We start from the raw sequence: 12,999 nt of genomic DNA on the forward strand, positions 1-12,999 counted from the left end.
TTTGATTAAATATATTCTCTATTTATTCTTAAAAAAAACTAATTTAAGTTAAACGGCAATAAACCATGATAATTTAGAAAACATGTTGAAACTGAGAGTGAAGAGAAATGTTCTCTACGTAAACCACACTGTAAACCATAAAACTTATTTTTGTCAACTGCTTCTCATGACAGTGGCTAGGAATTTGACATTTCTACTACAGTAGGCAAAAAAACATGTAAAATACACTCTCCCACATACCACATCACATCTCTATTTATATTTCCAAACTAAAAGCATTTCAGCCCCCAAAAGTGCTGAGTGTACTGTGTACGTTTACACCAAGAGCTGTAAGTTCATACAAGCCTTACCTTAAACTGGTGCACTTGTCTGGCCAGGCCCCCTGCCCAGCGCCAAGCCATACTTAATGGATCAGGCTTAGCTCACCAAGAGAAAACCATTGCTCTTGATCCTAAAAGGTGGGGAACTTTTCAGCGAACTCTGGTCAACACGAGACAAAACAGAAAACTATTCTCGGGTAGATTATGAAAACCATTTGAAGCATCCAAGACCACTTATCCACTTCAAAACGTGTCAGCAGCTATTCAACTACTTACGAAAATGAGTTTTGTGAAAATTCATGTAGTTTGAGGCCGAGTATTCTAAAACTAGAAAAGGAATCTTAAATAATCTGTTACGGTACACATGAAAGTGACAGAAACGTGGCTAATTCTCTAACGTTAGCTGAGGTATACATGCTATACAGTTGAGTAGATCTCAGAAGATTTATAATAAAAACTTCCCCTTTCCACTTAAAGATCATAAGAAGTCAGCACAATCTGGTCTTCTCCCTGCTGAAAGGGTATTTAGTTTGGGATGTAATGTTTTAAAACAATAATACAAACCTCCTGGGAGAATACCACAATAAATGTCTCAAAAACCACTCAGTTAATCCCAGGGTATAATCCGGCTGTTTTAAATTACTGCAGGGAATATTACGGGCCTTAATGACACTGTAACTGCTTAAAGCCAAAGAAAGCTAGAAAGAGAGGCCAAAAAGATGAGCTCAGAGCCAGCTGAAGTGACAACAAACATGTGGCTGTTTATTAGGATTGGAGAGGTTTAGTCTGCAGATGTTTGTGGTCTCTAGAAGGTTCCAGAGGAATGAGTTGTTATGAAGATTTGCAGAGTTTGATGAGAGCAAGATTCTTCTTGGAGATGGCAGGCCCCAGACAGGGAGGCCCAATGGTAGAGACAGAATTTATAGATTTCTGTGGTCAGATCATACTCTACTGGTTCCACAATGTACATCAACAAATTAATATTGTACGGATGTCATTTCAAAGCCTCCTAAAGACGAGAGTCATTATTGAAGCCATTAGAGCACAGATGGTTCAAACTATATGCAGATATTCATACTTGCATTTTTGCATTATAGCTGCTTTTTTTTTTTCTGTTGAACTGTAATGAATTGTCTCATAATCTATTCCATCTTCTTGCCATTAGCAGGCTTTGAATGTTCACAAATAGGAGCAAAGAACTCATTTTCCAGAGCTTTAATCACACAAAGAGGGAATGCCTAATTCTCTAAATGAAATGGTCTGTGATCACTGAAGCAGAGATTTAATATATCATGGCAAATTAGGTAGATTTTAATAAATTACTTATCTCCCTGAATACTTTACATATGCTTAAGAAGGAACATAGCCTGTTTGCAAACAGTGAAAACCCACAGCCTATAAAAATCCTTTGAAGAAAATGACAAATAAAAAAGTAAATTAAAAAATGAAATGCATTATATCCTAGACCTCTAGAGACAATTCCTTTGCAGCATTGATTCACAGCTCCATTAAAAATATCAATTAAATCCTTCAGTGAGATTGAGTAAAAGCTAGAAAATTAACTTTCTGAGCTGCTTTTCGATGATCTGGTTATCCAGATACACCCTCGCATTGTACAAGCTTGACGTAAATTTAAAAAATGATAAAAAGATACTCCTTTCAGGTCTAACTAAGCATATCAGAATTTGAGGCATATTTTTAATATTTTCTTTCTATGTCATAAGCTAAGTTTTCAAAGTGTAAATTTCATGTATCTGTCTCCTCTTTACATACACACATTCCTGGATCCCATATTACCATTACAAATACATGAAAACAATACAAATAAGAAGAACTGTAATTTTTAAGAAAGAAAAACAAAAAACTTGCAGTAATTTAATAAGTTGGTGCCAAGTCTCATTCTTTATATTTAATTGATAGAAATGGCATGCATCAAAGAAAATGCATACTGAGCTTTAATGTGCATAAAATGGATATTAGCATTTTAAAGAGGAAGATTAACACATTAATCCAAGTAATTTTCATAATATTGCTTCTAATAAAATCTTCACAGTGCAAAACTCTTAATGAGGCTAATCATACACATTCCATTTAGTGGGACAATTAGGGATAACGTAAAAGTATTTCTTTTTCATAGGTTTTCTAAGATTTATGCTTTTTGCTTATTAAAAATAAAAATGGGAATTGCATTTCAGTTCTTCATAAGAAAATGTTGAAAATGCAAATAGACTTTCTCATGTTATCATGTAGGTATAAATTATTGAGAAGGTGTTGCCCACTGTGGAGAACTTAAGTCCTGAGGGGGTGGCAGTCATGGGAAGGAGGGAATAGAAAAATAAACAAATGGAAAAAGTATACAAAACTTGAACACTTCAAACCCAGGCCTCCTCCCTCCCAGCTTCTCATGAATTACAGATTACATACACCAGAGTAATTACGAAAATCTCATCTAAGTGCTTTCATGTGAGCATTTACTCAGGAGTAGGAGATGCCTCTGGAGCAGTTTCTTTCAAGCCTCCAAGTCATCTCTGTATTGCTCGTAGACAGACCGTAGGGCATGGAGTGCTTCGACAGTTACCCTGAGCTTGCCAATACCTCCACCATCTGCTCGAGCATCCAAAACTAGGGAGAAGATAGCAGAAAAGTGTTAATATCATTCAACAGATTTTTCTTCAGAGAGCCTAGCTGAAACAGTAGTTGAAAAGATGAAAACAGCTCTACAGAAGTCCAAAGTTCACTGGCATCTCAGAAATCTAAAAATCAAAGCTTGTCATGTGTGTATGAGTGTGTATACACATTTCAGATGTACTGTATGTATGTATACATATTGCTTGTAGAGTTAAAACTAATGATCTAATCCTGAAGTTTACCCAGTGGAAAGGCTACAGGATAATGATTCCCACAGAATCAGAATTTCTTAGTAGGAAATAAAAGTCTAAAAGGGATCAAGATACGACAACGAAGAATTTGTTCTAACATACTGCGTTAACAAATATCAGAATGGCAACTTACTGTAAAGAAATTACATGATTATTATTTGAAATGGTTATTTATATATTTTTAAAGATTTTTTTTTTGATGTGGACCATTTTTAAAGTCTTTATTGAATTTGTTACAATATTGTTTCTGTTTTGTTTTGGTTTTTTGGCCACGAGGCATGTGGGATCTTAGCTCCCCGACCAGGGATTGAACCTGCACCCTCTGCATTAGAAGGTGAAGTCTTAACCACTGGGCCGCCAGGGAAGTCCCCTGGAATGGTTATTTATCTTTCTAAGGAAAACATTCCATTTAAAATAGATTATATGTGAAATTAGAAAAAGTTAAAATGGCAGACCCAGAATCTTAAGGTCTATGGATTGGCTTTGAGGGTCTACGCACTGATGTTGCAAGAAAGTAGATGTAAAATTTTGAGCGTCTGTGGGCTTTTCTGGGAAGGAGGCACAGCTTTAGTGGTGTATCAAAGGCAGACTGTTTGATAACTCTCTGAGCTCAGTGGTGGGGGCCAAATGGGATGCTGATTCAGACCCCAACCCTCTGTGAACAGCGATAACCTACTAGTGACTCAAGGCCAGAATTTTGGACTTTGTAAGTCTTGACAGCACTTATGAGTCTATATAGTTTCCTATGTATTTTCCTCGTGGTTTTCCTTGAACTTTTAATATGTGTGTGTGTTTAACTCCAAGAAAATTTGTAAGGAAACCTTCAAATAAAACTTAGTATACAAAGACTTAGGTGGAGAAATGAGCAGGCAGGGAGATTGCAGGGGCACAAATGGTCCCCAGCGCACTGCCGAGCCTTCACCTCTTCTTTGGAACGCCTCACTTCTATGTCTGGCACAGAGCAACGCATTAAAAACCTAACCGTACCAGCGTTTAATTTTCTGACTCTTTCCCAGAACAAGGCCACAATAGCTGTCTCTATCAGACCAATATGATCATTTGTGGTCTTGCAGAATGAGAAGATGGCTTTTGGAACAGCACTGACTGTAGAAAAGATAAAGAATCTAAAGCACAGATAATTTTGAACATTTCTGTCAGACTCTCTTGGTTCTGGGTGTTTTTAATAGGATTTAGGTTCATATTTTAATCCTCTCATCTTTTTCTTCTGTGCCTGCCAAAGTTGTGATATGTGTGTGATATGTATAGTTTATAAAATTTCCCAGAATAGGTTTCTAATTTGGTTACTTGGTCTAATTTGGTTAATTATTTGGCTTGATCCTGACTTTTGAGCACTTGACACACATCCAGGACAAGCAGCTTGACATGTGAACCACAGCTGAACTACGGTGTAAGCAGAGTGCCTGGCACTTAAGAGGTGCTCAGTTAAGTGCTCATTTAATGCATGAATAAATGAGTAAACAAACCGTGTACATTTTTCCAGTGATGGATGGCTCTGCTGACTTAAGAAATGAGATTAGGACTCAGCTTCGTTTCTTCATTTATTGTACAGCCCAGGCCATCCCTGATTATTATTTTTAAAAGTCTTGATTTCACAAAGTACAGTGCCTTCAGCATGTTCTAAATGTGTTATATAAGGATAAGGGGTAGAAATTAGGCATTGTTGGGACTCACACCTGGTGAGGTGAAAATCTAGAAGAGCACTTTTTGTCAGGAATCCCTAACTCCTCCCTGAATCCTGATGAGAAGCAAGTGACCAAAACTACTCAGTTATCTGCAGTGACTACATCACCGGACTGTAACATTGAAGTAAAGAGAAGCCTTGCAGAACACACTGCAATGGTCACTCAGAATAACATGCCCTAGCTGAAATAAGGGTTGACAGCGTGAGGCTTCTAGAAACAACATTACAAAAAATCCAATGGCCACGTTTTTGTCCCCCACAACCCCCCACCTAATACTAACAAAATGAATAATTCCTTGAGAAACACAATTAATTATTTTTAAATTTCTGTTGATTCAAAGGAAGGCAGAGAAGGAGGGTAAGGGGGGGGATGTAGGGAGAAATTCCAGCCTCAACAAATCAGCTTGAGTCGCAAAGGATTCAACTAGTGTGTGACTCAACGTCCTTGCAGCCAGCAAAAAGAAGGTTTTAATAAAGAATTTGGATTTCAGCAATTGCTGGTTGTACAGATTGAGCAATACTTCCACCCATACCATCAATACTTTGCTCGATGATGTCTCTCCCTTCCCGAAACATGTCGGCGAGGTCCACGTTAGCAATGCCGATGTCCTCACACTCCAGATCCTGCTCATCCTCTGGAGGGTCACTGACCACAGTGAAGCGAACGCTGAGAAGGGAAAGAACACAGAACATCGCTACAAAGTGAGAAAAAAAAATCACAAATGAAACAAAACTCCTGAATGGCTTTTTATCACAAACTGTGAAATCTCAGTTTCCAATTATTCCAATAAAAAGAAAATTATATAAGTTATTATATGAGTGATTAGAATTATTATAGCACACCCAGACTTCACATGAACACTAATTCACTTTTCTAAGCACTGATTATCATTTATCACTAGAATCTGAGAAAATTACTAGGCGAAGAGAAGAACCAGATGTTCACTCTATTATACATTATCTGATCATATTTTGACATATCTACTTTTAAGGCTAAAAGGATCAAGTGAATAAAGACCAGGGAGGTTAGGGCAGCTTTTTCAACAGAAATGCAACATTTTCTATAGAAATGCACAACTTTGGAGTTTCTACTAAGCAATTTAACCAACTGTGTTCTATATATTCTTAATTATGTTAGCTAAATGTTGTAGCTCTACCCAATAGCTATATGAAATGTTTGTATTAGTTCAGCAATCTTTCAACTTACAATCATAGCATCCAAGTTTTATTTTACTTTTAGACATATAATTGGAGGGTTCTGATGGAACTGATTTGAATTAGTGGCTTGTGTTGAGGCCAAACACACTTGGACTGACCAAATGACAGGAATTTACAGTTAAGTACTCTTTTGATATGTCTTGGCAGCATAGCTTAAACCACGAATGCTTGTAAACGACCATTTTAACCATTTTCAAAATCTATCCATCCCAAATCAGAAACAAAACAAGAAACTTGTTTCTTAGATAACACTGTTAGGTAAAAACCTAAGTCTCTGGGATGTCATGCCTTGAAAAATATGCAAGATAAAAATCCTTTCCAAATGCTTACAGGTAAACATGACAATATTTTAAAATAATTTGCTAAAAGTATTCAACATTTCATTTCTTTACTAAGTCCCTGTTTCTCCATAGCAATAAATTCTGATCCAGAAATAGAAAGATGGATATTTTATATGATGCATAAAATAGATAAATTAAGATTAAGTGGTTTAAGGGCATCCGTTCTAGGTTCAAATTTCTGCTTTCCTATTAATTAGCTGTGTGACCTTGTACACATTACTTAACCTCTCTGATCTCGGTTTCCCCATCTGTAGAATAGTAATGGTTCACTCGGCTCTTGTGAGGATTGGATGAGATGATATATGTAAATGATGCCTGGAACACATTAAGCACTGAGTAAATGTTTGCTCTTCTATTATTACTATTTTTAATCTAGGTAGAGCTCCTTAAGCTTCTACATTTCTAAGGGGAGAGAAAAAGAATACATGGGAAAGGCTTGTCTCAATTGAAAACCGAGACACCCAAATTATACAATGACTGTATCACTCATTAAACAAGAAGAATGATGATGAAAGATATTGTCCCAAAATGAATATACTTAGAAAAGAAGGAATTAGAAGTGATATTTGACGCACATTTTACACTCACAAGACTTACAGAAAGGATGGAGGCTACAAGATTGTAATAATATTAAGTGTTATCCTTATATAATGTCTCATATCTAAGGATAATTATCTATATACTTTACAAATGCATACCATTACCTCCACTGAATACATGAGAATTCTGAGACAAAAAGAAAAAAAAAACCTTCTAAGTGCCAGAGAAAGGGCTAAAAACAAAAAATGCAATATTTCTGGTTTAGATTCTATAGGGAGCAAAATGAGATGTCAAATACAAAATTAAGAAACTAAAGTTAGGCTCTAAAGGGAGGAAGGTAAAATAATTTAAAAACTACAGCTTGGCTTCGGCTAAACTGTACATACACATACATGGACACGCACAGACACATCTTATCTTACCTTGAACCCTGTCAAAACAAAGGGATGGAACCTTATTTTACATGCTGAAGAGGCTTCACTAACCAGCTTAAATGTCATCTCCTCGGGTTTGCCTTCATGTTATTATTACTTTTTTTATTCCTACTTTTTGTTTTTGGCTGCGCTACAAGGCTTGTGGGATCTTAGCTCCCTGACCAGGGATCGAACGCGGGCCTGGCAGTGGTACCGCGGAGTCCTAACCACTGGACCGCCAGGAATTCCCTTTATGTTATTTTCCATTTTAGCAGCTTGTTTAGCTTTCTCTTAGTACCTATTGTAATATGTAATTGGTTGATTTGTTTACTTGTTGTCTGTCTTCCTCAGTGGAATGTATACTCCATGAGTGCAAAGATATCCTCTTGTTCAGCATTTTAGTTCCTGATACTTAGGTAGGGATCATAAATATTTGCTGAATTACTACATGAACTGCAAAATGGAAGTCCTAATTGAAGGCTGGCTCATTTGGGGAAGGTTGACTGGAGAAGGCAGGCCTTGGGCTGGGGCCTCAAGATTTAGACCTCAAACGTCACCTGCTGTCATTTAGGAAACCAGAAGGCACTGAAACTCCTTAGATCATTTAGCAGTTTTGATTCTTTCCTCATTCTGAAATAGTTCATTTTTATATGAAACAGGATAGAAGAGCCTAAGGGCTCACCTGTGAGTTTTACATACTGGAGTGCTGATAGTTAAGTTGGATCTGTACAGTAGAATACTGTGAAAGGGAAGAAATGAAACCAAAAAGGAACCTTAAGTCGGTGTCAAAACCATGACTTCAAATAAATAATTTCCAGACTCCCATTTCAATGTGTTGCCTCCCTTTTAAAGTGACGCTTGTATATTTGCAAATATAGCATGGGACAGAATGCAAAGGTACTATATGTGATTCATTATACAATGCACATCATCTTATGTGTGTCAGAGAAGATTGGCCAAACTTATCTAACTGTGGCTCTATAAGTTATCACCAATGTTCAAGGGGGCTACTGTCTGAGAAAATGAATTCTTATAAACTAGGAGGTACTTTAAGTAATGTGACCTCAGAGTACTTAAAAAAGGTGAGAACATTCACTGGAATAATAGTTGTCTTTTGGTTGTGGAAAAATGTAAATGTAAACTCCTTTTTTTTTTCCCCTTAAGAAAATGATACTGTCAAAGGAGAGAAATGGGACAGGGCTATTCTCCCATGATGGCCCCATCCCTCCCCTGGCAGTCCGAGGAGCACATGGCCAGCGCTCCAAGCCCTCAGCTGTCATCAGCCCTGAGCCAGTCACTCTGCACCTGCAGTGCCTCTTGCAGTATCTAAAATGACATGAACATTTGTGCCTCTGTGGGCATTTAGAAATTTTTAGAGAAACAATGATGGGAGAGTGGGAGTCATTACAGCTATGGTGGACTTTTTTTTATTTTTAAAGTTCAGTTCTGGGCAGTGATGACCGAGCTTCTTGACCACAGAGAAGTAGATGACATGGCCAGTGCCGTTTAATCACTAGTGACCTGGGATACCCAGGGGGCCAGTGGTACTTGAGGTGGCCTTGAAAGAAGCTGAAGTATACGAAGTAAGTAAAACCTGAGTGATTATCTACCGTCCTGGGAAAAACAGAACCTCAGGGCAATTAATAGGGTTTTCCTACTCTTTCTTCAGAATCAAGATCCAAGGAGGGACTTCCCTGGTGGTCCAGTGGTTAAGAATCCTCCTTCCAATGCAGGGGACACAGGTTTGATCCCTGGTCAGGGAACGAAGATTCCACATGCTGTGGGGCAACTGAGCCCACGTGCTCTAGAGCCCACACACCACAACAAGAAAGCTCACGTGCTGTAACTACTGAGACTGAGTGCTGCAACTACTGAGCCCGCATGCCACAACTAGACAGCCTGCACACCGCAACTACTGAGACTGTGTGCCACAATGAAGATCCCGCATGCCGCAACTAAGACATGATGCTGCCAAATAAATAAATATTAAAACAAAAATCCAAGGAAATAATACATGTATTTCAAGGAGTTAAATAAAAAGCCACTGTCAGATCCTAAGAGCTAAGAATTTCAGTTTCATTTCATGAAACAGAAGATCAGATGCTAGTTTGGAAGCTCTTTTGAAAAATATAATGTTGTTAATGTTCACTTCCTGACCTCTAGGAAACAGATGAACCTCAGTCTCTTTCTCAGGTGGGGGAGGGGTAAGAGCTGGTTTGAGGCAGTGAGAGGCTTTGTCACTGATGGGCCATAAAGGCAAGGAGAAGAGGACAATGGGGAGATAAAAGGTCCACCCAGGCCAACGGGGACAAGCCAGCAGAGGGGCGTTGGCGAAGCCCCCAGATCAGGGGTTGATGGGTAGCACTTAGATAACTCCTCAGACTGCATGGATGGGAGCTCAATCAAAAGTATGAACTTATTTATTTATTTAAAATTATTTATTTATTTATTTATTTATGGCTGCGTTGGGTCTTTGTTGCTGCGTGCGGGCTTTCTCTAGTTGTGGCGAGAGGGGGCTACTCTTCGTTGCGGTGAGCGGGCTTCTCACTGCGGTGGCTTCTCTTGTTGCGGAGCATGGGCTCTAGGCACATGGGCTTCAGTAGCTGTGGCTCGCGGGCTCTAGAGCGTAGGCTCAGTATTGTGGCTCACGGGCTTACTTGCTCCGCGGCAGGTGGGATCTTCCCGGACCAGGGCTTGAACCCGTGTCCCTTACTGGCAGGCGGATTCTTAACCACTGCGCCACCAGGGAAGTCCAGCAAGAATTTATTAAGATCAGGTGTTTTTCCTTCTCGAAAGGGTATAATTTCTCTACTGACCAAAAATGCAAAGTGTCCTGTTCAAGTCTGCCCTAAAAAAGCATTAAAAATAACACGAAATGATGAATTATTAAAAAGTGCTAGTGAGGTAAAAATTAGTATGAAAGGCTGATGAGCTATTACAAATAATATTACTGCTGCTTATAATGACGGCAGTGAATATTTACTGTGCACTTACTCTGCGTCAGGCGCTATTCTATCCATCTTACACATATCATCTCATTTAATCTTTACAACCACCCTGTATTATCTCCATTTTACAGATGCAGAAAGTGAGGCACAGGGTGGTTGTCTGAGGTCAGACAGCTAGTAAGTGATAGAACAAGAATTTATATTCCAGCCATTGAGTCCAGAGCGCCCCCTCCTGGCAATCACTGTTAGGTGCTTTACACTTATACCTGACTGACAATGGGATACTTTATACACTACACTGTACAGTCTTTTGGTTTGCAAAGCACGACAGGATCTTTACAGTTACTCTGTATGATAGGCAGGGCTGTGATATTTCTAGGAGGAAAGAGACCCAGAGAGGTCACATACTCATTCAAGGACACTGAGTGAATCAGGGAAGTAAGGTGTTCTGCTTCCTCATCTTGTGCTTTTCTTTCCCCACCACACCACGCTACAGAGATCTCCTTTGTATAAACCGCCAGATAATTTAGAATGCTTAAATGTACCTTCTATTAGGCATCTCTTGTTTAAGTAGTATAGCTTTTAAGATGTCTCTCTTGGCTTGGTTGTTTTCTTTATCCACGTAGATCACTAAACCAAAAAAAAAAAAAAATCCGCAAGAAGTCACTCAGGAATATGCTACATTAGTACCATTCTGTATTTGTATAAATACCTGTTTTTAGAGACGCAAGTCATACCACCTCACTTGTACGCAAGGGAAAAGAAAGCCGCGCTGGAAACCAGAATTAAATCTGAATAGTCATGTGATCTAATGTCATGTCACTGGCAGGTTTACGTGCACACTGTCAGAAAAGATACAAGCAACATCTAAGAGTGCCACATCGCTGTCACTGCCTGTTAATGGCAGTGGCAGTCATGACAGTAAAAGCCAGCGGTCTTTATTGCTTTGTATTTGAGGGATTTACTGCATTTTCTTTCACCCAAGAAGCAAGTGACATGATAATGTATGGCAGAGAGCTTGTCCCTCCTGACAGCCCTGGTAATTTAATCCTTCTCTCCTGCCACAACATGCAATAAAAGAGGCATCCTAGCGCAATGGGTTGAGGAAATCCACACACTGACGCTTGCTGGTGGTTGGGTGGGGGTATGGCATAGACCTGTGGTGGAAGGGAGAGAGAGAGGCTTTTTAGGGTGTGAGGTTTGTCTTTGGTTTTCAAAGGTTCACGCTGGCATGCAGGACTGTGGTTAGACTTGACTTGGCTGAAATACAAGATTAGGTAACTCATCTAAAGACCCACCAGGAAGAAGACAGTGAACACGTGAAACTGTAAATGTCTGCACTTTGGGAAAATGGCATCTCAGAGTGTGAACACTCTAATTTTCATTCTGATTATTTTTTCTCAGCTCGGTAGCAGCCTTTCAGCCATGTGTTAACTTCTGAAGACATTTCTTTTTCAGGTGCCATTTTGGAGTTAAAGTCTCTCCTGTGACCAGATCTCAATTTAGAGATAATCCCTGATCAAAAATACACAAAGGGTGAAAAGATACCATGACAGTTCTAAAGCCAGGTTACGTTGGGAACAAACATATTTCATACTGAGAATGTTGCCCTGGACAATTTGAGTTCAATCTCAAATTATGATGCTATCAACTCATTTAATCGTTGGCTAGTTGAGCAAATATTAGCCGAGGGCCAGGGATGGCACATGCTGGGCACTGAGTGAGGCACAAAGGTCTGTGTGGAGGTGGGCTGGTAGTTTAAGAGAAGGAAGAACCAAGGTCAAACAGCAGCTCTTAGCTTTTTGCTCTTTGCACGATACCATATTAGTAAATGTGACCGATGATACAGGTTACTGAGATTTACAGGAATCATAAAAGACAAAGTGTTCTTGTATATTTTGTAAATATAGTGTTTTACTTATCAATGCTAAAAAGGCATGCTTTTAAAAAAAGTCATGTTTTTCCACTAATGCTGGGAGATGGGACCTCATTTGGCCACCAGTACACCAAGCTAAATTTGAACTTTTCTTTTCCAAATCGGAATTTTTTGTTTTTGCTGTTAATTACCAATTCAAGATATGGTAGACCATATCCTTTCTGACTTCAGAGTTCTAAAGCTTTTAAGCCATACTGGCCTACATTTCTTTTGTGATAATTTTTCTCAGTTTTACTGAGATATAACTGACATATAGCATTGTATGAGTATTAGGTGTACAACATAATGATTTGATATATGTATATATTGCAAAATGTTTATCATAGTGAGTTAACATCCATCACCTCACATGGTGACAATTTTTTGTACTCTCTTAGCAACTTTCAAATACAAAATACAGTGTTGTTAATTATAGTGGTCTACATTGGTTGAAGACAAGGGTAATCTCAGTGATTTAAAACAACAAAAAAAGACTGAATTCAACGTCTAGCATCCAAATAGTCTTTCAATTAAACTAGACCAGTTCTGATGAATCTCAACAGCTTGAAAAAAATTTTTTAATGTGATAAAATATACATAACATAAAGTTTAGTATGTTAACCATCTTTAAGCATATAGCTTAGTGGCATTCAGTACGTTCACACTGTTTTGCAGCCATCTCCACTATCCATCTCCAGAACTTTATCATCATCTCCAACTGAA

General features: G+C 38.6%; 1 protein-coding gene across 4 annotated transcripts in view; it reads right to left on the reverse strand.

Annotated features, from left to right (window-relative positions):
- Window positions 1-1,056: 1,056 nt before the first annotated feature.
- The window catches only part of RPGRIP1L (RPGRIP1 like), a 99,363-nt gene continuing 87,420 nt past the window's right edge, over window positions 1,057-12,999 (reverse strand). For 3 of the 4 annotated variants that reach the window (XM_032612134.1, XM_032612137.1, XM_032612138.1), the window contains 3 exons: window positions 10,907-10,991; window positions 5,435-5,568; window positions 1,057-2,942 (listed from right to left, as the gene is read on the reverse strand). In XM_032612134.1, coding sequence (XP_032468025.1) covers window positions 2,830-2,942; window positions 5,435-5,568; window positions 10,907-10,991 — 332 coding nt within the window. In that variant the 3' untranslated portion in view covers window positions 1,057-2,829. The remainder of the gene's footprint in view (window positions 2,943-5,434; window positions 5,569-10,906; window positions 10,992-12,999) is intronic. The other variant, XM_032612136.1, reaches the window with a different exon arrangement.

This window comes from Phocoena sinus, chromosome 19, assembly GCF_008692025.1.
Source record: "Phocoena sinus isolate mPhoSin1 chromosome 19, mPhoSin1.pri, whole genome shotgun sequence".
NCBI classification, from domain to species: Eukaryota; Metazoa; Chordata; class Mammalia; order Artiodactyla; family Phocoenidae; genus Phocoena; species Phocoena sinus.